The sequence below is a fragment of the Rattus norvegicus genome, chromosome 20, assembly GCF_036323735.1.
Source record: "Rattus norvegicus strain BN/NHsdMcwi chromosome 20, GRCr8, whole genome shotgun sequence".
NCBI lineage: Eukaryota > Metazoa > Chordata > Mammalia > Rodentia > Muridae > Rattus > Rattus norvegicus.
Genome location: NC_086038.1, coordinates 4,713,857 through 4,738,360, shown reverse-complemented (window position 1 = coordinate 4,738,360; position 24,504 = coordinate 4,713,857). Strand labels below are relative to the sequence as shown.

At 52.6% G+C, this 24,504-nt stretch overlaps 2 protein-coding genes across 8 annotated transcripts; one reads left to right on the top strand and one right to left on the bottom strand.

Annotated features, from left to right (window-relative positions):
• Positions 1 to 1,074: 1,074 nt before the first annotated feature.
• On the bottom strand, positions 1,075 to 10,079 carry Brd2 (bromodomain containing 2). 6 transcript variants are annotated; one of them, XM_063279018.1, is made up of 13 exons: positions 9,842 to 10,079; positions 7,575 to 8,876; positions 5,929 to 6,232; positions 5,223 to 5,360; positions 4,712 to 4,850; positions 4,399 to 4,613; positions 3,926 to 4,300; positions 3,393 to 3,521; positions 2,985 to 3,230; positions 2,623 to 2,885; positions 2,228 to 2,532; positions 1,901 to 2,023; positions 1,075 to 1,752 (listed from the first exon to the last, which is right to left on the bottom strand). In XM_063279018.1, the coding sequence occupies exons 2-13, from the start codon at positions 7,598 to 7,600 to the stop codon at positions 1,619 to 1,621; spliced, it is 2,397 nt and encodes a 798-aa protein (XP_063135088.1). In that variant the 5' UTR covers positions 7,601 to 8,876; positions 9,842 to 10,079; the 3' UTR covers positions 1,075 to 1,618. The 6 variants fall into 6 exon arrangements, with proteins under 6 accessions (XP_063135088.1, XP_017457067.1, NP_997660.1 ...); XM_017601578.3 differs by having other exon boundaries at positions 9,237 to 10,077; NM_212495.1 differs by lacking the exon at positions 9,842 to 10,079 and having other exon boundaries at positions 7,575 to 8,282.
• A 144-nt stretch (positions 10,080 to 10,223) lies between these two features.
• On the top strand, positions 10,224 to 24,045 carry Brd2l (bromodomain containing 2 like). Of its 2 annotated transcripts, none has more exons than XM_063279657.1 (2): positions 10,224 to 11,616; positions 23,829 to 24,045. In XM_063279657.1, exons 1-2 carry the CDS (start codon positions 10,902 to 10,904, stop codon positions 24,017 to 24,019), a joined length of 906 nt encoding a protein of 301 aa, XP_063135727.1. In that variant the 5' UTR covers positions 10,224 to 10,901; the 3' UTR covers positions 24,020 to 24,045. The 2 variants fall into 2 exon arrangements, with proteins under 2 accessions (XP_063135727.1, XP_038955160.1); XM_039099232.2 differs by lacking the exon at positions 23,829 to 24,045 and adding an exon at positions 18,974 to 21,481.
• The last annotated feature ends 459 nt before the right edge of the window (positions 24,046 to 24,504 follow it).

Here is a 24,504-nt window from a genome sequence, read left to right as displayed (position 1 = left end):
GGACTGGGTAGACAGCAGGTACTAGCTCCTTCCCAGTGCCAGGCTGACCTGAGCCGAGAAGTAACCGATATGGGAAGTACAACTCCAAACCAGCACAGAAGGAAATACTTAGTGTCCCTCTAATCAACCCCAGCCTGCTTACCTATCAAAGTGCTTTAGAAACCAAGATGAAGACCCTACACATAATAAAATGCCTTTTTGACCAGTTGGGGAGGGATGTTACTCAGGAGATACACTGACCAGAGTGCAGCACAGGTTTAGAGACCCGTTTTGCAATCCATGGATGACGGCCCGGGACTCCTTTCAAACTGCTTTAAGGCTGTTCTCCATGTGTTCTAGATTATGCTTGAAGTGAACCTAGCTTAGTCTATGAGCAGAGCTGTGGGGTTAAACCTTACCTTTGCTCCATTCCATTTACCTTCAGTTGTTAAACCCCAGTCACAACCCAGGGAAATTCTCTAGACTTGTTCTTAGGTCTAGAACTCACCAGCTTAGTTCTTTCCTGCACAGGAAAACCACCCTCAGCAGGACGTCTGTAAGCGGTTTCAGGACAGCTACAACAGTCTTCCTCATCACTTATCTGCCTTCAGGTATACTTTGCTCACTTGTGGCAGAATTAGCTATCACTATTTTGGACACTGCTCCATTTCCTTTTGTACACTATGCTTCCTGCCCCACTGTACTAAAGCCTCATGTCCATACATCATAGAGCTATGGACTTGAAACATAAGACATGCCTTATAACCTAGTTGAAACTTGACCTGCTAAGCCATCCACTCACCTAGTCACCAGCACATATTCAGTAGCACAGCAAATGCTTAGAACCACCTAGACAGCAGTCCTTGTCCAGCATGTTTAAGGCTCTGGGCTCAATTCTTAGCCTCTAAATATAGACCTAGGGGCCAAGTGAGGGTACGGCTAATGGTGGATGCCCAGCACTGCATTGAGCAGAGCAGTCCCCACCCAACCCAGCACTAAATAGTTGACCCAGTCAGTAATGCTCAAAACAATCTTATTTCTTTTGAATCACCTTGAACACAGAAACAAATCTCACTAAGAAAACCAACTCAAAACTTCAATAATATTTTCTTTATTTACAAGTTAGAATCAAGAAAGAAAAGACAGTCTGGGGGCCAACTGGAGAGGTGACTAAAATCCCCAGGCCCCAAATGGAGTGGAAGTAAAGGGAAGAGTAGAAAAAAAAGTCAATGTAAAAAAACAAAAAGAGCTCCCTCTTCTTCCCTCCCCATGGAGGCTGGAGGGCGGACCACGGCGCTACACCCCCAGCCTTACCACCTAGCTTAAATAAATTAAAACCTCAAAACAGGGCCCTTAGAAGTGAACAGGACAGCTGCAGCTCAGGGGGCTTGGTGCCAGGCATATGCCCACACCCACCCATACCCTTGCCCCACCCCCATCATCCTCAACAGGGACATCACACCCAACAGGGCTAGGAATTCAATCTTATTTTGTCCGTGTCCCTGCATTCCTCCCCACTGCAGAGCCAGCTCTCCTATGGAGGGGTGAGATGAAGAAGCGTCACAGCAAGGGAAAAGTGGGGAAGGGTGGTACAGGGGTCCGGTCCTGCGGAGCCTTCCTGCCCCATCTGGCCTGGCCCTTAGCCCGAGTCTGAATCGCTGGTGTCTGAAGAAGATGAGGACGAGGAGGAGGAGCTGGAGTCTGAGCTCGAACTAGAAGCACTGAGACGGGACACTGCCACTTGCTGTGCAGATGACTCTGTCTTCTCACTCGCTGTAAGGCAAAGTTAAAGGTAGATGTGACATTTTCATTTGTCAACAGAACACTTGCCTACTAGTCACAAGGGCTAGCTCTCAGTTCAAGTCCTGTATTCAACTTAAAGGAGAGGAAGGGTGAATACATTCACAGTGGTCCAAGATACCTTTCTTGGGGGGTTTTTTGGTGGAGTTAAGCTGTCCACTGACATCCTGCAGTCGCTTCTCTAGTTCCCGCTTCTTCTCCAAAGCCAGTTCCTCCTTTGTTTTCCCCACAGGTTTTCTAATAGCTGGAGGGAAAAAAAAATCAGGATTCACTTTACTGCCTAAGTCTTTCCAGAGTTGCCAACTTCCTTTTCTGAACGAAGCAGCCCATTCATTTGGGATGTTGCCTGCCAAAAATACACATGCATGCACACACCAGACCCCCACACCCTTGCTGCCCTCAATACCTGTGGAGCAGTGTTAACTGATGGATATAATCTGATACTCACTATAGGGCTTCCGGGGTTTCTTTCGAAGGCAGGATAAAACGTATCGTTCAAGCTCCCTAAGTGTGGACGGCTTGAGTGTTTCAAAATCAATCTCAATTTCTTCTGGATTTGAATCACGTAGAGAAGGCTCTCTGGCTTGGATGATATGTACAACTCGACCCAGCTTTTCCCCAGGTAACTTATTGATATCCAGGCTTAGCTGTCTCTTTTCATCATAACTCATGGGCCTGCTTTCTTCCTCCTCCTCCGAATCATAGCCAGTGGGAAGGACAGGTGGGGCAGTCTTCTGAGCCTTTTTAGGCAGCCTATGGGCAATGGGAAATTGTCAGTAATGAGTTTCCACCACGCAGAAGCTGGCTTATACAATACACTAAGACACTATCTTAAATCCTTACTTGTTGCTACTTCCTGCAGAAGTCCCGAAGCCAGGATGGCTGAGTGTAGTAGCATTGCTACCCCCACCACCTGCTTTCTTAGATTTCTTGGGCTGAAGTGGGCGAGGGGCCCTAGGCCCCTTATCATCTTCATCAATCCCAATTCGGCCACGATGTTTCTCTGCCTTCCGTTTCTTTTTTTTTTCCTTTTTCTCTCTCTTCCGCTTGGGTTTAGATATCGGGCCCTGGGATAGGGCAGCCAGTTGTTCATGAACTGCCCGAAGCTACACACGAGAAAGGTGAAGTAATTAAAACCAAGAAACAATTGAGATCAACACAGTCTAAGCTCTCGCCCAATTGAAGACCACAACGTGATCACTTACCTGCTCTTGCAGCTCTGCCAGGCGATGAGCCCTTTCTTCCTCGGAGTCTGAGCTTTCACTCTCCTCCTCCTCATCTTCCTCATCCTCTTCCTCCTCTTCCTCAGAGGAGCTCTCACTGCTACTTTCCTCACTGGAGGACTCTGAAGAGGATTTGGCCAACCCGGGAGGCAAGGCAGTAGAGACAGGTAAAGGTCCTGGTTCCAGTGGCTCATCTGGCATCTTGGCATAGCGGAACTCAAACACATCCTAGAAAGACAGGCAGACTCAAAAACTGTTTAATGCCCAGCACCCAGCACACTAGCTCCAACTTGATAAAAGAATTAAATTCTACAAGTTTTAACTGCACAGCAAAAACTAAATAAACCTCTCCCTATAAGCAGTGGAGTAAACCCCAACCTTCACACTCACCTGTAACTTCCGGGCCATAGCCACGACATCGTGGTCTGGAGGATTGTACTTATAGCAGTTGGAGAACATGAGCCGTACATCAGCAGCAAACTCCTGTGCATCCCGGTAATCGCGGTTCTCCATCTTCCGCTGCAGAAGGAGGCAGCATGAGAAGCTGCACAGGCAGTCTCTCATCTTTCCCTGCCAACCCGACTCAAAGAGCAGCCCTCTCTTGAAACAAGTGGGGATGACCTTAAGGATCTGTGCCCTGGGGCTCAAGTTTGAAGTCCAAGGATTTGGGGTAGGTTTGAAGAAATATCTATGTCTAGAAGAAAACATTTCTAAGTGACCAAGGCCATCTCCTCCCATCATCACATTTCCCTAACCCGACTCTTATCCTTACTGTGAAAAGCCAAGCATGTGACCTTGTACAACTTTTTAAGACACACAGAATGGAAAACCACCATGTTCCCATAAGGAGAGGTGGATTGCTCTATTGGTCCCTAGGCTCCAACCACTGCCCAAGCATCCCATCTGCCCCATGCAGTGGGTACCTTGACAGTGCTGAGGTCCATGGGGTGCTTAATGATGTCATGGTAGTCATGAAGGCCAAGAGCAGAAGCGTCCACTGGTTTATAGAAAGGCCAGGCATAGGCAGCATGCTTCTTAGAGAGCAGCTCCTTCAGGATGCCATTGCAGTGTTTTAACTGTTCTGACAGCTTTCCTTTCTTAGAGCTCTGGTGTTGCTGTTGCGAGTCAGGCAAGTCTTTTCGTGGGGGCTTGATTGGGCGGCCACTCTCTCTGCGCATAGGAGGGAGCCGTGCTGCCTTTGGCTCAAGACTCCCAGGAGGACTAGCTGGGGAACCGGGAGCCAGGATGGCTGTAGGTGTAGGGGTGGTAGTATCTGCTTTCCGTTTAACGCCTTTTTTCTGTAGTAGAAAGATGGAGGGGATCAGTCATTCCAGGTCCATTTCTTTCACACCTCTTCCTCCTAGTCACCCTGCACAACCGATCTACTGATGCGTACCTTGGCAAGGGGCTGAGCTGGAGGAGCTGCTGATACAGCAAGGAGTGGGGGCCCAGCAGAATGCAGGGACTTTAGAAGGGGAGACGAGATGACTGATGGGTGGGGAATGTTGAGGACAGTGGTAGGTATTTCAGGTGGTGGTGTATACAGGGCTGTATGCGACACAGAAGAGACAGCAGGCACCTGATGGGCACTGGTAATACTGCCCTGGAGTGCTACAAAACAGTAACAGAAAACAAGTTTTAGTTCTTTGTTCACCCTCATCTGCAGGTCACCCGAACAGCTTTCCCGTCTTTAGGTTCCCACTTCCTACCTGCTAACTTGGCCCCCTTCTTATGGCTGTTCTTAGGGATAGTCACCACCAGCTCTTGCTCCTCTTGTGGCATCGATGCCACTTTCTGTAAGAAGATCTTTTCCAGTGTCTGTGCCATTAGGACAATATCATCCGTGGGCTACAGGAACAAGCACAAGAAAGGTTCAATTGCTGGCATAAGAATTCCCAAACCCAGGCATCACAGCCCTCACTAGTCATCACATCAAACTAACTCCCACCACCTGAAACCACACGAGCAGAGCTGGTGAGTTACAGATCCCGCTTTTCTCAGGTCTCTGGAGCTTTCTGAGAAACAGGGCCACCATCCCCAAATATGAAACGTGTTCTACTTAAGTAACTGTTAATTATAGGAACACTGAAGCCACATCTAACACAGCAGCATTTGGAGGTCAGGCCTTCTTAGACCTTGACTAGTTGATAGCATTTCCAGCAGTGTTGGGACCAAGAACCAGAGTACTACTGCCTTTCAGCAGCTGCTACATAAACTTACCTTGTTGTAAATATAACAGTTGGTAAACATGGTGTTAAAATCCTGCATACATTCTGAGGCAGCCCAGTAGTAATTGTTTTCAAGTCTCCTCTTGATAGTTCCCATGTCCATGGGCTGTTTGATAATTTTGTGATAATCCTAAAGAAAGATATCCTAGGTCAGAGCCACAGGAACTGTCTATTCTAGGGCAACTACCAACAGGAAAAAGATACATACACCCACACGCACACCCTAGCCATTAAGGAGTATTGCCCACACTGCGGCCCCAAATAAACTATGGGCTAGAAAAATTAGATGTTTAACTCCCACTAGGAGGTCCCTGATACCTTTTCACTAGCCACCCAGCTCCCACCCACTTGGGAAGCTTCCCATCCTGTGACATTACCTCTGGGGATGGCTATCCATGGGCTGCATGAGGGAAAGGAAGAAGCTAAGAATTTTGGCCACCGTGGTCCTCTCCCAACCAGGGGTGGGAATCTGTAAAATGGAGCCAGGGCACAAAGTTAAGGGACACATGGAGGCAAGATGAGAAATGCCAAGAGAGATAACAAGCACAAAGGACCAAGAATCCAGAACGCTGGTGGCTATTTGCTCAAAGAGAACGGGGACTCCCTAGGGGCCGCAGCACCTATACTACGTAGCCCACCCCCCACTCACACATTCCAGTTCATTCCCATACCTGCCCCCAGTCCAGACTCTTACTCACCGGCAGACCCAGCTTCACAGCGTCCACAGGCTGCCGGAATGGCCATGCAAACTGATGCTTCCACAGAGCCTTCATTACTACCTTGTGCAGGTACTGCAGTTGGTTTGTTACTCGTCCTGGCTTTTTGGGATTGGACACCTCAGGAGGGGGTGGGTTGGCAGGGGCCAGTTGTAAAGCTGGTACAGAAGCCATTGTGGGGCTCTCGAATCCCTCATACAACAGCGAAGGCTTTCGAATCCTTTTCCCTGGTGCTGCTGCCTCTGGGCCCAGCCCCAGTAACCCTGCATTCCCTTCCCCAGGGAGCCTGCAAAAAGGGGAAGCAGAATTAGATGTGGTAATAACATGAAAGATCAAGAAATCTTGCTAACTTGCACTATGCAACCCTATAAATTATAGTCAGGCTTGGGCTGCACAAGGTCCACAGTGAAGTGAATTGCAACCAGCCAGGGGTCAACTAAAGGCAACAATAGTTTTTGCCCATTGCCGCTATCTAGCTTACACCGAGTTTGACAAGCTGCTTGATTAAAATAAATGCAAAACCAATGTCACACCAACTTCAGCCTTGTGGAGAGGAATCTGAAGCAAAATGGGTGGAGCTAAGAAAGTGAAGCTTCATCCTCTCACTAGAGACTTAATGGTTGCCATGGTGGTTAAGACAGAGAAGCCAGTGAAAAAGGGAGAATAAACCTCATAAAGACCGACACACCTAAAAGAATTCATTGTGCCATCTTTTACAATCTCTGGGGGGGGGGCGGGGGCTGGTTTCAAGACCACAGTAAGAATCAGACAAAAGAAACCACCTCTCAATCCCAACTTAAAATGCAAGGAAACACTCGTCAGACATCCTTCCATAGTAACTGCCAGACCTCCAAAAAGTACCAACAAAACAAGTCTCTTTCAAAAGGCACAACAAAAAGCACCCTGCAGTCAAGGTCAGCTCCAGCAAGCCAATTTCGATAGAGCATGCCTGCCCCCCTACAAAAGTGTCCCCAACGACCCCCACTGTAGCTCAGACCAAAGGCTACCGCTACCAACAGAGGCTCCCATCAACACACGGGCTCCCCGTGGACAGTCCAGACCATGTGTTTCCTAATGGCTAAGACACCAGACCAGGTCTCATTGTTTACATCTGCAGTGAGCTGAGCCGGAGTCTTGGACCCACCCTCCTTCCCACCGGTCGAGCTCAACGCTACCCAAACACACCCACCACCGAGGGCAAGTGGACCTTCGACAGCAGCCCAAACCTATATGTGGAAGCAACCCAGTCTTGGGCGCGATGGATCCCTCCACCCTGCTGGAATACCCCCTAGCAAAACCCTCAAGCTGTCACCATGGCAACTCTACGGGCACTGAAGTAGCCGAAATCCCCCACAAGCACGATGACAAATCAAGGCTGGAACTGCGCACACACCCCCACCACCCTGCGGTCCAGCTCGTCCTGGCCGGATGGGCCTCCGCGTCGCGGTAGCGCGAAACTGACAGGCTGCTCAGACGCAGTACCTGGGCCGCCGCCACCGCTTCAAAACCGTCGCAGCCCCCTCCGCGAGCTCGCGTCAACAGCTGCGGCGCGGAAGCGCGCCTCGCCCGCCGCTCCCCGGAACGCCGCCCCCCAACCCCCCTCCCACACACGGGTGGCGGAGACGTACTTGTGGGGAGTCACGTTTTGCAGCATCTTGACCTCAGGGAACCGCCGTCGCCGCTCAGCTGCGTGAAGTCCGGGTGGCCTCGGCTCCCCTCACCGCCGGGCCCAGCATAACCCGGGACGTGGGGGGAAGGCCGCTGCCCTTGGCCCTCCAGGCGACAGCCTCGCTGCGGGACCGGCGCGAACGCTGTCTCCTGCGCCGTCCTCCGCACAACTCCGGCAGCTTGGCGCGCTCCGCAGGCGGCGACAGCGGGAAAATGGCGGCGGGCTCTGCCGGCCGGCGAACCACAGGAGAGCGTAGTCTGCAAGCTCGACAGTCCCCGAAACTGGACACCGCCGTCAATTGGGCCCGCCGCCGGTCGACAGGGGTCCCCTCTTCCTGCCGCGGCCGCCGCGGGTTGGTAAGAGCCCCGTCAGACCTCCGATGGAGGCGGATGAGCACCAAACAGGGGTTTCAGAGAGCCGCCGCCTCCATCTTTGAAATCCTCTTGAGGGCGGAGTAGAGGGGTGGACAGACTCCGAGGACTGGGCGGGGCCCGAGAAAGGGGAGCCTCGGGGGCTTCTATGGGGTCTGCACTGTCCGCCGGGAGCGGTCACGGGCCGGGACGAAGGCCATTTCCGAGCGGATGGACGTGGATTGTACTGGCGGCCCGCGGAGGCTCCAAGACTCTGGGTCAGTAGGCACAATCCTCCAGCTCGTCCTAGAGGCTGCTCCACTCCAGCGCGAAATGGCGCCGCCGAGCCCCGCGCCAGCGCTTTATATATAGCCGGAGGGGCGGAGCTTCGCTGCTCATGCGCGCCACCCTGCTCGCGAGCTCCCCCGCCCCCTCTGCGCGTGCTCGCCCGCTCACGCGCCCGAAGAAGCCAAGGGGAGAAGGCAGGACCGCCTCTTCGCGGGAGCCTTTCCTATTGGTCCGCTTGAAGGATGACGTCACAAACTCCAGTTCCAAGGCGTCGATTACCCGGCCGGAGAGTGCCGCATAGAGCCAAGGCGAAGAGGCACCCCGCCATGTCTCCGAGCCAATTGGATGCGCCGTGGCTTGGCGAGCCCTGGGAGAGATGCAGGCCGAATGGCGGCGTGTAGGCGCCATCTCCCCGGGGCCTGCAACACGTCGTCCCCACCTCCAGGTCTGACGGAGCCCTCCGGGGCTTGCAGGCACCCAGTCGCCGCCGATCGCCCGCGGCGGGCTGGCCGCGCCATTCTCAGCTTCTCCATTGGCGGCGCGGGCGGGGTGCAGAGTGGGATGGGCTGCGCGGGCGGGGCCGGCAAAAAGCTCTTGGTTGCGATGCCGCCGCAGTGGAGAATCTGAAACAAGGAAGACAGGCGCCATCTTAGAAGCCGCGGCCTGCTCTTGGGCAGAGGCCTCCGAGCGCTCCCCAGTATCCCCGCGACGCAATCTAACATTGCTGGGCTTCATGACCCAACACTTGACTGGATTAGAGAGTTCCAAGACTAACTGTGCCTTCCCCTAACCAATGCAGTCAAACAACCAAGGCCTCGCGCTGCTTTAAAAACCCTCAACTCTCAAGATGCGAGGTCGCCCCAAGTGTTTCACATCTAGCGAGTCCCCGGGGCCCTCACTCTGCCCACCCGTACCTTCAGCTTCTAGCGCACTTAACTGCCTCACGAACGCAAAAGGCGTCCCCATACCCTAGAAAAACCTACCTCTGCAAACTTATTCCGGCGTCAGGGTGGGGAGAGCGGGCGCGGCTCCTTGGCCCCATCTCGTCCCAGCGTGGGCGAACTGAAGCCCCCCGCCCCCATCGGGCCGGGAGTCCTCCCCACGGAGCGCCTCTTCCATCGGTCAGCGCCAGGGAGGAGGGCGAGCCGAGGAGGCGGCGGCGCTGCTCTGCAGCCCTCCTCCCTCCCCTCCCCCCCGTAGCCGGACGCCTCCGAGGAGGGGCAGGAGCCATTTTGGGAGCTGTCTCGCCCCCTCCCCCTCCTCTCATCTGTCTTGGGACTCTCGAAACACCGCTTATGTAGGACCAACCAACCAGTTCTCAAGGTCAGATGGCTAAAGCAACTCTGGAGTTTGCCCCCTCGTAGGAAAGTAAAAGCATCTTCCCACCATAATACACGGTATTCTTGCTCGCCCCACTCCCCTTTTCGTAGCTAGGAAGACTTGTGTGCACGTCTGGGCGAGAAAGCTAAAAGCTGGCGAGGGGCTGTAAGGCGAGCTCACCATCCCCCGAAGTAAGATCTCCAACTGATCTAGGTCCTAGGACTGCAACCAGGCGACCCTCCCTCCACATTAGCCCTCGACCTCGAACCTGGGTCACTGCACTTAACATGGCGGCCAAGCTCCCGAGTCTTCTGGACCGCAAGACTAGCGCAGACCCCGCAAGGGGGAAGTGCGCCTCGGAAGCAGAGACCCTGCCCGCACTCCCCGCCGGGGATCAGGCCCGGGTCGCCGGAGTGCGCGCGGCCCCGCCCGGGTGGCTGCGGCAAGCAGGGCAATGACACAGCAAGTTTAGAGGCCTCTCCCCTCCCCCTAGCGGCCCGGCCTCCAAACTGGATTTTCTGCACCTGGGCCTCCCGGGTCAGGGCCGAAGCCCGACCGGGGGTGGGGGCGGGGAGGCAACTCGGGGAGCTGAGAAACTGCTGGGCCTTAGAGAGAAAGAGGGCAGCCAGTCGAGGCTCCCGTTTCCCTGCATTCCGGAAAATCACTGCGCCCCAGTCATTCCCAGCCCTCCCTGCCCCCACATGAGTCACAGGGGAGGCTGCTGCTGCTGCTGCTACTTAGTAATTTGGAAAAGTAACTCTTTCCTCCTTTCCGTTCCCTCCCCCGCAGCACACAAGGAGGCAACTGTTGGAGGCAGGGGGAGGGGAGGAGGGCGCCAATAGAGCTTGCCACCGCGAGAAACCCTAAACCTTGGAGGCTGGGAGACCCAGCCGAGCTCCTGCCTCGGACCACGCTCGCCCTCCCCTCCCAGCACCCACCTCAGGCCAGGATTGCGCTCGCAGGCCGCCCCTGGGCTCCCGGACTGTAAGCCCTCCCCACCCCGGGGCAGAGATAAAGAGCTAAGACCCCGGAGGGGCTACGCAGCCAGGAACAGCAGGCCTCACAGGCCGGGTCCTCGTGAAAAAGCACACAAACTCGATAGGGCCGAGGCAGAGCCTCCAGCACGCCATGTGACGGCGACGAGCCTGCTACCCTTGACACAAAGGGAGCTCAGGGACGCGCCTTCGGAGTCCCTGGGGAGGCAGGGAGTCGGCGCCAGGGAACCACACCAGTTCACAACCAGAGCTGCCAACTCCAGAGCGCTCGCGTCCCACGACCAACACTCCCACTCGGCCCACCGGCTCGCCCTTCCCTCGCCCGCCAAAAAGATGCCATCTCACCTGGCTCCAGATTCCTGTACCCCCCCCCAGGGGACGATGGCAAGGGAGACACGCCACCCTCGCCCCTTTGCCCTCCAGTGGGTACGTAGGCACGAGGTTGGCCATTCCCCTCCCCCCCAAGTGGCCCTCTCGGGCTGGCCCCAGTCCACACTCCCATTGGCTGTCAGGTGTTTGAAAGACAAGTCTTTCCCCCTTGGGATTTTCCTCCTGAACCCCAAGAATTCTTCCCACTCCCCACCTTTACTTATGTATTTAAATGACCGACGGCGTCCCCGCCCCAGGGGCCCCTGCTCACCTGGATCCAGGAGCCACGGGGGGGCCCTCGAAAGTCGCCCTCAGCCAGGCTGGGGGGGAGCACGGAATCCGGGGTGTCAACCCCCCCGGAAGCCAAGAAGGCGTTGGGGGAGGGGGCGTAGCCCCCAGCCCCTCCCTTCCCTAGCCGCTGGGGGTGGGGGAAAGCATCGGGGCCGCGCGGCCACGTCAGCAGCCCTCGGACTGGCTGGGCCGGGTCACGTGTCCGCTCCCCCCACGGCCACGAGGGCGAGGTTTCCGAACACTGCCGAGGGTCGTGTGCGGGGTCACAGGGGCTGCACGGCTCAGACATGCGTCCCGAGACCCCAGACCTCGCCAAGGCTGCTGCCTCGCCAAGTCCCCGGCCTCCCGCGCGGCCGTGGTCGCCCCCGTCCCCCCCACTCGCCTCTCGGTACGGGTTCAGCATGGCTGCCACAGCCCCAAGATGCACAGAGCGCATGCGTAAGGGTGTGTCTGGCCTGGGGGAGGGGAGGCACGGGTCGCGCGGAGAGCCGTGATGCGCAGGCTCAGTCTGCCCCGAGCCTGGGGGCCGACCCGCGGCGCGCCCTGGGTGTGGCGGGAGCGCGCGGGCCTGCGCCCGGACGGCTTCTTCCCGCCCCCGACTCCCCTCCGCGGCGGCGGGAGTAGGTTCTTCCGGCTCCGGTCTGAGGCGGTGCCTGGCACCTTCTGACCAGGATCCGCGGGTCCCCGTGCTGTGGTCCCGGGAGGCACGCGGGGCCTGCCTGCTATAGCTGGTTTGCTGGGCGAGCCTCCCTGGAGCGGTAGGGTCGGTTTGGGTGTTGCACGCTCGGTTTGACGTTTTAATCCGGAGGAGTTGTGGGGTTCCTCGAATCTCAAACTGCCTTCTTCCCTTTTGAGACTTGAAAATACCCGAAGCCTGCCTTCTACGAAGTTTACCGCCAATTTCTTTCCCTGATCTTGTACAGGTAGACCCTTTAACCTAAGGCTCCCACTGCGAGATTTTCCCGTTTTTTTTTTTTTTTTCCTGGTTCTTTCCCCGACATTGTCTATATTCTAAATTTCCGTGGCCGGTTTTAGCCAGTTTCAGTTTCTCAGTCTTGAATCCATCCTATTACAGTTTAGGATGGCAACTTAAAACACAATGTAGTTGACTTAAAATGTGGAACTCGCGTTTATCTCTGTCTTCTTTGTCTTTCAAAGTATGGTCTGGATTTACACTCTTCCCCCAGACGACCATCTACCTGTCTTCTCCGTGTGTACGTCTCTTATTTTATCAGGGGCTTCTCTGTTGAAGGAAATTGCTTTTGACTTGGTCACCTTTCTCTGTTATCCTAAGTCCTGTCCATTTGCTCTCCTAGCCAAAAAGAAAACCCTATTTGGTATCTACCCTGTCAGTGAGTACTCCCCGGTTTTCTCAACTCCCTTGCACAACAAGGGCCTGGACTTACAAGATGCTAGCTCCCAGCTCTCTTTGCTTCTCACTTCATTCAGCTCTGAGGCGTGTCCTCACCACCCTCCGTACCAGAACCTCGTAGCCGACCACCCCAGGGTCCACTTAGAATTCTTATCTGGCCTGGCCTTTGATTTCTCCCTGACATTGCCTTGCTATCATGCCCCACCCCCGCAGTGTCTGTTCTGTAGGTCTGAGTGGCTGGTTCCTGCTGTTTGTCTGGACTGTGTCTACACTGTCATCTTCAGTGACTCAAGCCTTTCAACTCCACCATTAGATTAGACCGTTCTTTTTTTTTTTTTTTTTTTGGTTCTTTTTTTCGGAGTTGGGGATCGAACCCAGGGCCTTGCGCTTCCTAGGTAAGCGCTCTACCACTGAGCTAAATCCCCAACCCAGATTAGACCGTTCTTGAGCAGAACTTTACTATTTTAAAAAAAAAAAAATCCCTGCTTGGTGTCTGGAGAGATGGCTCAGCGGTAAGAGCACTGACTGCTCTCCCAGAGGTCCTGAGTTCAATTCCCAGCAACCACATGGTGGCTCATAACCATCTGTAATGGGAGGTGGCATGTCTGAAGACAGCTACAGTGTGCTCATATACATAAAGTAAATCTCCAAGACGGAGAGCTCCTGCTTGGATAGCCGCAGACACTACAGGATGTTCAGAATTGATGTGGGCTCCACAGCGCACCAGACCTCCTGCTGCTGTGTTACTCCAAATGACAGCAGCTTCCAAGTCACGTCGATGTCCTCACCTTTACTTAGAACTGTATCTGCCTGAGTCTTACCATCCCCTTCCAAAATAACCAAGGAGTGGTGCCTTCGCTGCATCCCCTGGACTTGTTAAAGGCCTAAGTCACTCTCTACACAGCAGCAACTCGAGTTTAAATCTATTAGACGCAGTTTAAGTTTGTCTCACAGTGGCCGAATTTCAAGTTCTCAGGGGCCAGGCATGGTTAGTGCCTGTCCTATGAAGGCACATTTTCAAGCACTCTGCCACCAAGCTTCATCCACGGCTCTGGAATTGTGTTTTGGATGGTGGGGCTCTGGGCTTTTCCACTCTTGACCTAGGCTAGAACTCTGCTCCTGTGTTATTTGTTAATCTCATGTTTGTCAGAACGGTCGGCTTGCTGCAGCCACCTCCAGCTAGCCAGTTCCTCTCCAGCCCCCTACCCGGCTCACGGAGCAGTTCCCAGACATGTCACATGTCAATGTCATCTTGGAATTTGTTTTGTTCTTTTTTTTGGAGCTGGGGACCGAACCCAGGGCCTTGAGCCTGCTAGGCAAGCGCTCTACCACTGAGCTAAATCCCCAACCCCTTGGATTTTTATCTTCGTGCTTTTACATGTATGTTTCTTCTACAAGGAGTTGGCTTTCCCTCAGTTTAAACCAACATCTGGGAACAGCTTACTCGCAACACCTAAATTAAACTGGTTTATTTGGATCCACTTAAACCTTTTATAGTGAGCCGTAATCACCTGCTTCCCTTAACTATGAAACTTCATCCCAATGGAGTGATGGGGTGTGTGTGTGTGTGTGTGTGTATGGACAGTGTCTCACTATATAGCCCTGGTTGCTCTGACACTCTGTAGACCAGGCTGGCCTTGAACTCACACAGATCCACCTGCCTCTGCCTCCGGAGATGAACCACGCCTGGCATCACCTCTGGTTGTCATGGGAAACTCAAAGACGTTACATCACTCATCCAAGATCAGACTGCTGCTAAGTAGCAGAGCTAGGATTTGAACCCACGATCTACTTGTGAGTGGTGTGTTATCAGGTGTACACAGCCAGCCCCACGGAGTTACGGGGCCAAAGCAGTGAAGACCAGGGGAGGGATACCTGAGAGCTGTCTTCACGGTGCTGTTTACATTAAGGTACATAAGCTTTCTTAGAAGGAAACATTGTGAGCTTTGAGTCTGGGATTAAGCGTAGGTGGCAAGCCTCACACAGGGGATCTAGCGAGCTGTGGTGGCACCTGCTTTGAGTACAGCACTTGGGAGGCAGAAGTAGTTTAGGAGTTCAAGGCCAGCCTGGGTTATTTACTAAGTATGAGGGGCAGCTGTAGCTCCTAGAGACCCCCGTCTTTAAAACAGATAAGCACTTTGAAACTGTGCTCTTGTTCATTCTCCATTGCTGTAAAGAGACACCATGACCAAGGCATCTCTTACCAAGACATTAACTGAGGCTGGCTCACACGGTCAGAGGTTCAGTCCATTATCACCAAGGCAGGAGCATGGCAGCATCCAGGCAGGCACAGTGCAGGAAGAACCAAGAGTTCTACATCTTGTTTCTGAGGCAAGCAGGAGAAGACCTGTTTCCAAGCACACACTTCCTCTAACGAGGCCACACCTCCTACTAGTGCCACTCCCATGGCCAATCGCATTCAAGCCACACGATCAGGATGATAAATTTACCCAGTAAGACAGTAGACAACTACACCATAATGGTGGGCATGGGCGAGTGTGGCTATGGGAGTTATGGCTGGGTTTGCCCTCTGAAACAGAAGCAAGGAGAGGGAAAAGAAAGTAGTGATTGGGCCCGGCATGGTGGTGCACACCTTTAACCCAGCATGTAGGCAGCAGAAGCAGATGATCTATGTGAGTTCAAGGCCAGCGTGGCCTACGTACAGAATTCCATTTGAGGATCCATTTATGGATTTAGAAGGGTATGGGATGGGGAGGGTGGCAACATCCGGTGGATGGAGTGTGGTAAACCAGAGACATGCCTCAGGGGACTACTGAAGTATCCACGCCCATAGAGGTGGTACACTGCCTTCCTGTGTGTGACCGCACCACCAGGTCCATTGGTCATGGGTCCCTTGGTGGACGCTGTGGTTTGAATGTGGCGTTTATGCAGGTGTTCACTCTCTAAAGCCATACAGTCATGGCTTTAACAGGACAGGAACCTAATTGTGAAGCACGTGACTAGGCTTGGATTATGGCCTCTGAGGTGGAGCCCGTCATGGAGTCCTGGTGGCTTTATGAGAAGAGGGACTGGGGACCCAGATCAGCAGTGAGAAGTACTTGCTACTCTTAAACTGAGGACCCGAGTTCGACTCCCAGCACCTTTGTGAGGCCCAGACAAGGCCCAGACTCCTAGGGATCTCTGGCTTCAGGGACCCACTTTCACTTGCACACACACAACCTACGGAATTTAAAATAATCTTAAACAAAAATAGGGGGATGTGGAGCACCCTCAGTGTGGGGAGCAGACTGACAAGATTGCAGGTCAGTTGCCAGGACTTGGTTGAGAAAGTTGAACCGGTTGGGAAACTGATGGCTTAGGTGACTGAGTGGCCAACTATGTCATTGCCTGAGCCCTGGACCATGGGCATTGGAAGGTACTGGAAGGGAACTCGGTCAAGTTTTCTAAACTGATCTGCCCGTGGTGGATGCTTAATTAGTGTTGGTGAGAGAACTCATGTAGACCAGGGTCCCCCTGATTTGTGTGGCAGTGCCGTTAGGGTTAGAGGTGTAACCCACCATACCCGGCTAACACACAGATTCAGCTTAACCTGTGTGCCTAGAGTGCTCTCATACAGTTGGCTCTGTTGAAGATAGCTGTGTTGAGGGGGTTGGTGGTGATTCTCTATTCTTTAGCAATACTAAGAGGTGACACTGTGCTTGGCCACAATCAGGTCTAGTGGGCGCATACCTAATCCAGGCTGAACCAGTCCAATCTTCTGAGAGAATGAGAAAGTTAACACTGACTGGAGGCCTTTGCAGCATAAAAGTGACAGCTCAAGGCCCATGTGGTCACTCTCCGGGTCCCACAAGCTGAACCAGTTATCTGTCCTGTAACTCTTTATAAATTACGTTAGCCGGGGTCAGCCCCTTCCTTTCTTCTCTCTTTCCCACCCTCTCTGTCCTATTCTGCTCCATTTTTGAGGAAGTGTCTATTAGCCCAGACTGGCCATGAACTCTTGACCTTCCTGTCTCTGCTTCCCCCGTGCTGGGATTTCAGGCATGTTCCACCATACCTGACCTCCATGCTGGAAACATCTCTTGTTTTACTGTATCCTCCTGAAGTCAGCACAAACAGGTAGCATTTTAACTCTGTGTGGAACGTGAGCCCCTTCGGACAAAACAGTCTGAGAAGCTGGAGCTGCTCAACTCCCAGTGGCGGGACCACAAGCTGTGGGAATGTCAGGGTGGATCTCACAGCAGAACCTGAACGGTTCTGCAGAGGCCAGCAGCTGGCTGAAGGGAGAGGGAGTAAGTGAGGCCATAAATACCGTTCAGGGCGATTGCCTCCCGCAAGAAGGACAAAGGTTGACAACAAAGCCCCTGGGGAGTCCTTAAAGCCAGGTGTGGTGGCTCACGCCTATAATTCCAGCACTTGAGAGGCTGAGGCAGGAGAGAATTGATTTGAGTTCAAAGAATGTGCTACAGTTTCCAGCAGCTTGTGGGAGAGACTACCTCAGAAAAACTAAGCAGTTGAAGGAAAACTGGAACCCGTGCAGTTGGCTGAAAAGGGAAGGGGGGGGGCGGGGACGGTAAACTAGGGGAGTGCTTCCAAGCAAGTCAGGGCGCAGACCAAGTAAGAGAGGGCAGGGCCAACTGTGTCAAATGTGCTGACTGCTTGAGTCGACCTGGTGAGTGAGCAGCACAGAAATGTGAACAGTGTCGTGTTGAGAGCAAGGGGTTTCAGCAGGTGTAAAAGAGAGGGACACGGATGCACGTTGGCTTGGATGGACATTAGCCCGTGCCCCGTGGGGAGGAGAGTGGGTGCGGGGTTAGAAAACACTTGGGGGCTGGCTTTGGTGGAGATTGCTGGTAGAGTAGCTATAGGCCGGACTTGTTACTATTTATGTCCCATTGTAGCCAATGGAGAAAGGTTAGCTAGCCTGCCGCCCCCAGGTAAGCTGGCTTCCCTTCTTTGCTGGTTCTTACTATGCTCTTTGTGAAGAACTTGGACCCCTCTGCCTGGTTTCTGCTGTCCTGAGTAACTACAGTTGGCCACACCTGCTCCAAAACCCTCCCGCACAGCCCACTCGCTTCTGCTGTCCACCAGATCTCGGCCTCCCTGTTGTCTGGACACACCGCTTAGTACCCAGGCACAGTCCCTAAGGGCAAAGCAGGAAAGGTGACTGTATTTGGGGCTTTCACCCCACACATAGAAACGCATTCAGCAAAATATGGTCCTGTGGCCAAAGCCAGCCCACTGCCTGTTTTCGTATGTCTTGGGTGCTAAGAACGGTTTCACATTTTTAAAAATGATTTTTTTTTAAAGCAAGAATGTTTCATGACACATGAAAATGTTGTGAAAGTCACATTTTAGTATCCATAAATAAAAAGAGTTAAGGACAGAACTTCAGGGAAGATCAGTAGAGAACGGCTGTGAGAGAGGTGTCCGGGAGGAAGAGCTGCCTGGGAGGCCTGAGGGAGGAGAGGGGGGAGAGATGAGGGCAGAGTCTTGGTCACTCTATCGTCTAATTGCCTGGCAGCCAGAGATGTTTCTATCTGGGTCTTCACAGAACGTTTGCAGACTCTGGTTTAGCATTCCAGGTGGGTGGCTGGGCTTGTGTTCCCAGAGAGAATGTTTGTCGAGGATGTGTGAGCCCTGGCTTCCGCCTCCAGAACAGTAAGTGGAAGAAAGTTGTGTAGTGTGTCTCCCCTATGGAGTGTTAAAACAATCTGAAACCTGGTCCCCACCCAGACACCTATAAACAGAGGCAGATCGCTGTTCCGCAACATCGCAGATCGCAGATCGCTGTTCCACAACATCGGACTGCTTAGCCTTGTTTTGTTTTTGTCTGGCTACAGTTGCTACTGTGATGCCCTGAAAGGTCCACAGGGTGGGGCTGAAGAGATGGCTCAGTGTTTAGAGCACTGGCTGCTGCCCTTCCTGAGGACGAAGCAGGGTTCAGTTCCCAGCACCCACATGACAGCCCACAACTGTCTGCAACTCCAATTCCAGGGAATCTGACACCCTCGCACAGACAGACATGCAGGCAAAACACCAATGCACATAAAAATAAGTTAGGGCTGGAGAGATGGCTCAGCGGTTAAGAGCACTCACTGCTCTTCCAGAGGTTCTGAGTTCAATTCCCAGCAACCACATGGTGGCTCACAACCATCTGTAATGGGATCTGATGCCCTCTTCTGGTGAGGACAGCGACAGTGTACTCACATATATAAAATAAATAAATCTTTAAAAAAAAAAAATGAAAATCTTTTAAAAAAAAAAATAAGTTAAAGGGGTGGGGTGGGCACAGGTTTCACCAGTCTCAGAAGCACTGACTGACCACGTTTCACAAAGATGAACGGCTTAGGTTACTTAATTGCAATAGATCTTTTCTCCGCCTCTTCCCTCACCCTCTCCTTTTCTCTACCAGACTTGAAGCACACACAGCCACAGTTTCTTCCTCACCTCCCCCTCCGCAGCCCACCACAATCTGGAGTTGACTCCTACTACAGTTGGGAGAGTGTTCTCAGTAAATGTGCCTTCCATCGTATAACTGCCAGATCTGACACTCCTCAGCCCTTCCTGCATCCAGAGTGGGCCACTCTGCTTCCATCACCTGGGGCTGCCTCCCCCCCCCCCACTGTGTTCCCGGCACCTCCAGATTCTTGGGATTAGCATATGCGGTGTTAGTTACTCTCCGAAGATCCTCCCGGACTTGGTGTCCCTCCTGGCTTTCCTGGCTGGCTTCCTGTGGATTCTGCCAGCAGTAGACACCGAAGAAAACCCAGAAACTTAAAGCTTCAGTCTCCCGTCCGGTGACAGACAGTTGTGGCCCTTGTTGGTGGAGGTAGCCATTGCAGCAGTGTGGATGACAGCTTCCTCGAAGAAGCTCCTCCAGGATCCTGAGCTTGGTGGCAGCTTCAAAGGAGATGGATCTCCATGGCCTCCAGTGCCTCTACCTGGCTGCCGCAGATGCAGACGGGGTTCTGGCTCGGGCTGGGGCAGTGTCTGGTCCCACCCTCCATGTCTTGTGGCTTCAGTTGCAGGAAGCCTCCACCCTTTGGCCCTTCCTGCCTCCTTACCGTCTTCGAATCTGACTTTATACATCCCGTTCTCCCAATCTAATGTGCCTGCGAACCCAGCACTGGGTGGCTAAGGCCACTCTGCTGTGAGTTTGAGGCCGGCTCTATAGGGACGTCCATCTCAACAAAGCAAAGCAAACGAGCCTGGATTCCAGGCGTGGCTCAATGCTCCTGCCTGGGGGCTGGGTGGTAGCTGATGAGGTTGGACCCCTGCAGCCCTGAGTCTGTGACCCCCTTTACCTTCAGCGCAGTCTACTTGGTGATTTGACCCTCTGCTTCATCTGTGGTCCCTCTTCCTCCACCTCACCACTCCTGTGGGCTGTTCCACAGCACCCCAAATTTAAAACATCTACGATCATATCCCCCCCATCTCCTCTTCCTTCCTCTTCCCTCCTCCGTTTTGTCCCCCCCCAACCCAACCCAACCCAGGGCCTCATACATCTTAAGACAAGTGCTTTACAAATAGACTACAGCCTTCTCTAACCCAGACTCAAGCTGGCCTTGAACTCACTTGGTAGCCCTGTAGGCATAAATTGTTTGCAACCTACTTTCAATAAGGGTTCAACCTTTCTTCTAACCCACCACCCAGCAGAGGTAGGGGAACAGAAAAGCTACTAGGATGTGGGGGGGAGTGGACCTGTTCGGCAGTAGTTCTTTGGGGGGTGAGCTCGGTCTTCCTCGGCAGCAGTTCAATCCCACAACAAACAGCAAATAAGACGCAGCAGCTGCAGACCGGCCCTCTAGGCAGACAGACAGCACGCACGAACCAGCAGCTGCAGTCCAGTCCTTTCAGCAAGCAGACACCAGGCTGTAGTAGTTCAATCTTGAAGAAACTGCCAGGCTCACCAACAGCCTGAGGCGAGGCCACCAGAGGCAGCAAGCTGCAGCTGTACCACAAGTCCCACAAGTCGAGCTGTATAAGGTGAAACAATACATGTGTCATTAGCGAAGAATAGCGAGGCGGAGCAAACCAAACCAATGGTCAGTGCTCCTCCCCTACTGCCTGTGAGGTCACATTTATACTCCTCCATCATGGGTCCCTTCCCGTGTCTGCTATGTCCAAACACCCTTTCACCTGTGTCTGCTTCAGGAAAACAGCCTTTCCCGTGTCTCCTTTAGCAAGTCTTCCTTTCACCCGTGTGCCCCAGCAAACCATCATTTGACATAACTTTTCCAAAGATACTGGAAGTTTCCTCTTTGTAGCCCGACCTTGAACTTGCGATCTTGTACTCCAGGCCCCGAGTATTGGGGATCAGGGGTACTCATCTCCAGGCCCAGCTTCCCCATCTTTCAGTAAGCCCTTGGTAGCCAAGCCCTTCAGAGCCAGCTTCCTCATCTATCCCAGCGTTCGAGTGCATTTTCTTTGAGTATCACCTCATCTGGGACCTTTTCATCTCCAGCCTTTTGTGATGGGAAGGCACATTAATGTCCACTCCTGACAAACGGAGCCAGTTGGCCAGTGGTTTTAGGTTTTCCCAAGTTCCAGTGGTTTGAGATATCAAAACCACTCAAAAATGCTAAATTTGCCTGCTGACAGTGGCACACTCCTCTAATCCCAGCACTCTGGGAGTCCGAGGCAGGCAAATTCTTATGGTTCAAAGCCAGCTTGGTCTTCGTGGTAAGTTCCAGGCCAGCCAGAGTGCTATGCAGTTAGGCCTTTTCTTAAGATGATGATGATGAAAGAGAGCTGGAGGGATGGCTCAGTGGTTAGAGCACTGACTGCTCTTCCAGAGGTCCTGGGTTCAATTCCACATGGTGGCTCACAACCATCTGTAATGGGATCCGATGCCCTCTTCTGGTGTGTCTGAAGACAGCGACAGTGTACTTATATAGAATAAATAAATCTTAAAAATAAAGATGATGTTATTTTGGGGTTGGGGATTTAGCTCAGTGGTAGAGCGCTTGCCTAGTAAGCACAAGGCCCTGGGTTCGGTCCTCAGCTCCGGGAAAAAAAAGAAAAAAAAAAGATGATGTTATTTTGAGTCATGCCCTGACTTTTTTGTTTGTCTGCACTGTCCCTTTTCCCTCTCTGTCACCCAGGACATGGGCATTGACCTCTGTGCCTGCACGTGAGCATCCACCACTGAACCGCATCCGTCCGCAGCATGTTTCTCAGTGCCATCCTGTGTTGCCGACTGAGTCAGTCAGACCCTCTTCCCTCTGGGTCAAGGCCTACGTGGCCAGTTCCACTCTGGATTTCCAGGAACAGGGCAGCCTTTCATATGAACGACACAGATGCTGCAAAGGAGGGCACTGCCCCTCCCCTCTCCCAGGAAGGCTTTCTCCTTTCTCATGTTCTGGTCAAACTGGTGTTCCTTCTAGTCTCTCATGATGGGTCCTTTTCTTACTGACTTGATAAAGCACCTTACAAAAACAACTTAAGGGAGGCGGAGTTTGCTGAGGCTGGGTCTGAGGGTTCAGCCCATTGTAGTGGGTAAGTTAGCAGCCTCGGGGAGTGAGGGGCAGCTGGCTACTATGTACCTGGAGTCAAAGGGAGGCAGGAACTCTGATAGGACCCCAGCATTGTGTATGATGCCGGCCACATGCAGGGTGTCTTCCCGTTTCAGTTAATCCAACCTAGAGATCCTCCCACAGATATATCTAGAAGTCTGTTTCCATGGTGATTCTAAATCCCATCAAACTAGCAATCAAGAACCCTCACAACTCCTAAAAGTTGTCCTGTGTCCTCTTTGTTCCCCAGCCTCCTGAATCCTCCTAACCTTTTTTTTTAAATGGTATCATCCACCTCCACCTTGTCTCTGCTCTCCACTACAAACGGAAGTGGCAAATGGTCTTTACCTTCCTTTTTTTTTTTTTTTTTTTTTTTTTTTTTAAGATTTATTTTATTTATATGAGTACACTGTAGCTGTCTTCAGACACCAGAAGAGGGCAGCAGATCCCATTACAGATGATTGCGAGCCACCCTGTGGTTGCTGGGAATTGAATCAGGACCTAAAGAACAGTCTGTGCTCTTTTTTTTTGTTTTGTTTTGTTTTTGTTTTGTTTTGTTCTTTTTTTTCGGAGCTGGGGACGGAACCCAGGGCCTTGCGCTTCCTAGGCAAGCGCTCTACCACTGAGCTAAATCCCCAACCCCCAGTCTGTGCTCTTAACCACTGACCCATCTCTCCAGCCCCTCCTAAACTCTTGACAGGCTCAGTGATTCAGGAATCAAAGTCAGGGCCTCAGGCATGCCAGGCAGGAGTCTCCCCTGACCCCCAATCCCTGCCCCATTCTCAAGTAGATACATTGTATCTATAACTAGTTGGGTCTTGCTAGACTTTTAGCTCCTGAGACAGGAGTATGCCGTGAAGGACCCTCCCATGTGTCAGGGTTCCAGGGTTGTGACAAAAGCGACATTACCTAACAGGAAGGCTTGTTCTGGCTCCAGTTTCAGGCCATGGTCACTTGGTCCCATCATTTGGGCCTATGACAAAGCGGAACACGGCAGGGCGTGAGCTGTGAAGCAGAGTGGTTGAGAGGGAGAGGGAAAGGTTGTTAAGTCTGTCAGATCACGCCCCCAATGACTCATGTCTTCCAACGAGGCCTTGCATTCTAATGTTCCGGCTGCCTCCTGTCAGTCTGGGGCCAAGCCTTCCACACAGGAGCTTCAGGGGACATTTCAAGATGATGGTGGTGTGGTGGTGGACCCCTTATTCATTAAAGATCCATTTCAAGACCTTGGCAAATGCTTAAAGCATCAGGCCTCTCTCTCTCTCTCTCTCTCTCTCTCTCTCTCTCTCTCTCTCTCTCTCTCTCACACACACACACACACACACACACACACACACACTTATTGTGGTGGTGAATCCCCTGGGAACTTTAAAATCTCACAGTGCCTATCACACAGGGAAAGCCTGGTCTTCAGAATAGGCCTATCAGTAGGATTTCTGGCATCGAGCATGGACCTCCAAACCCTTTGAATTAGCAGTGACACGCTGGCTACTGAGGGTCCTCCCATTCAGCCTGAGAATGTCTTTTTAAATTTTACTTTGTATGTGTGGATGGAGGTGGGGAGTGTTTTCCACACATGCCTGTGCACCAAGTTTTTACTTGATACCTAAGAAGGCCAGAAGAGGGCACCAGATCCCCGGGAACTAGAGTTAAGAGCCACTGTGAGCCAGTATGTGGGAGCTGGGAATTGCACCCAGGTCTTGTAGAAGAGCAGCCAGTGCTATTAACAACTGAGCCTCCTCTCCACAGCAGAAGATGCCCTTGATCTTCTTCGAAGCCTCATCCATGTTTTTCTGGAATCAGGCCACCAGGACATTGGATACAGACTGTTGGACAGAATGAATCTGAACCCCATGACCACCACCCTGGATGTCCAACCAGCTCCAGTAACTTGTATTTCGATGTGTGGCTCCATCACCACCAGGGGGCGCCGTTCATCTTGATAAAGCTGTTTGCAGTTTGCATTGTACCCTGACTGTGCTGTCTTCTGGAGATCCGCGTGCATAGCCTGACCCCAACAGCAGACCCGAGTCCCTCACCCCATGCAGCTGCCATTGGGAGTTTAAGCTAAATGCCAACATGACTGGATTTACAGTCACCGTGGAGACACATGGGTGTACCTATGAGGGTGTTTCCAGAAAGGTTTAAGTCAAGAGGAATGACCTGCTCTAAATATGGGCTGGGCTCCCCGGTTGAATAAAAGGATCTTGGAGGAAGAACAACTTTATTCCACCACAGTGTTCAGCTAGCAGGTGGCAGGCACTGATTCTGAACAGTTGGGCAGCTCTCTGCCTCCTGACTCATGTGACCAGCGGCCTCATGCCTTCCCACCATGGTGGACTGTCTCCTCACAAACCCTCCATATAAGCCGCTGATAAAGCATAGTAATTAAGAACACCACAACCAACATGCTATAACTGTTAAGATA

What these genes read in the sequence shown, in the direction of transcription:
- Brd2l (XM_039099232.2), top strand. Translation starts at nt 10,902, where the DNA reads ATGCCATCTCACCTGGCTCCAGATTCCTGTACCCCCCCCCAGGGGACG. An exon ending in TCCCCCCCACTCGCCTCTCG is followed by an intron (nt 11,617 to 18,973) that starts GTACGGGTTCAG and finishes TTTCTCTACCAG; the next exon opens with ACTTGAAGCACACACAGCCA.
- Brd2 (XM_063279018.1), bottom strand. Translation starts at nt 7,600, where the DNA reads ATGCTGCAAAACGTGACTCCCCACAA. An exon ending in CAGCTCAGCCCCTTGCCAAG is followed by an intron (nt 4,301 to 4,398) that starts GTACGCATCAGT and finishes TTTCTACTACAG; the next exon opens with AAAAAAGGCGTTAAACGGAA. An exon ending in TGGACCTCAGCACTGTCAAG is followed by an intron (nt 3,522 to 3,925) that starts GTACCCACTGCA and finishes CTCCTTCTGCAG; the next exon opens with CGGAAGATGGAGAACCGCGA.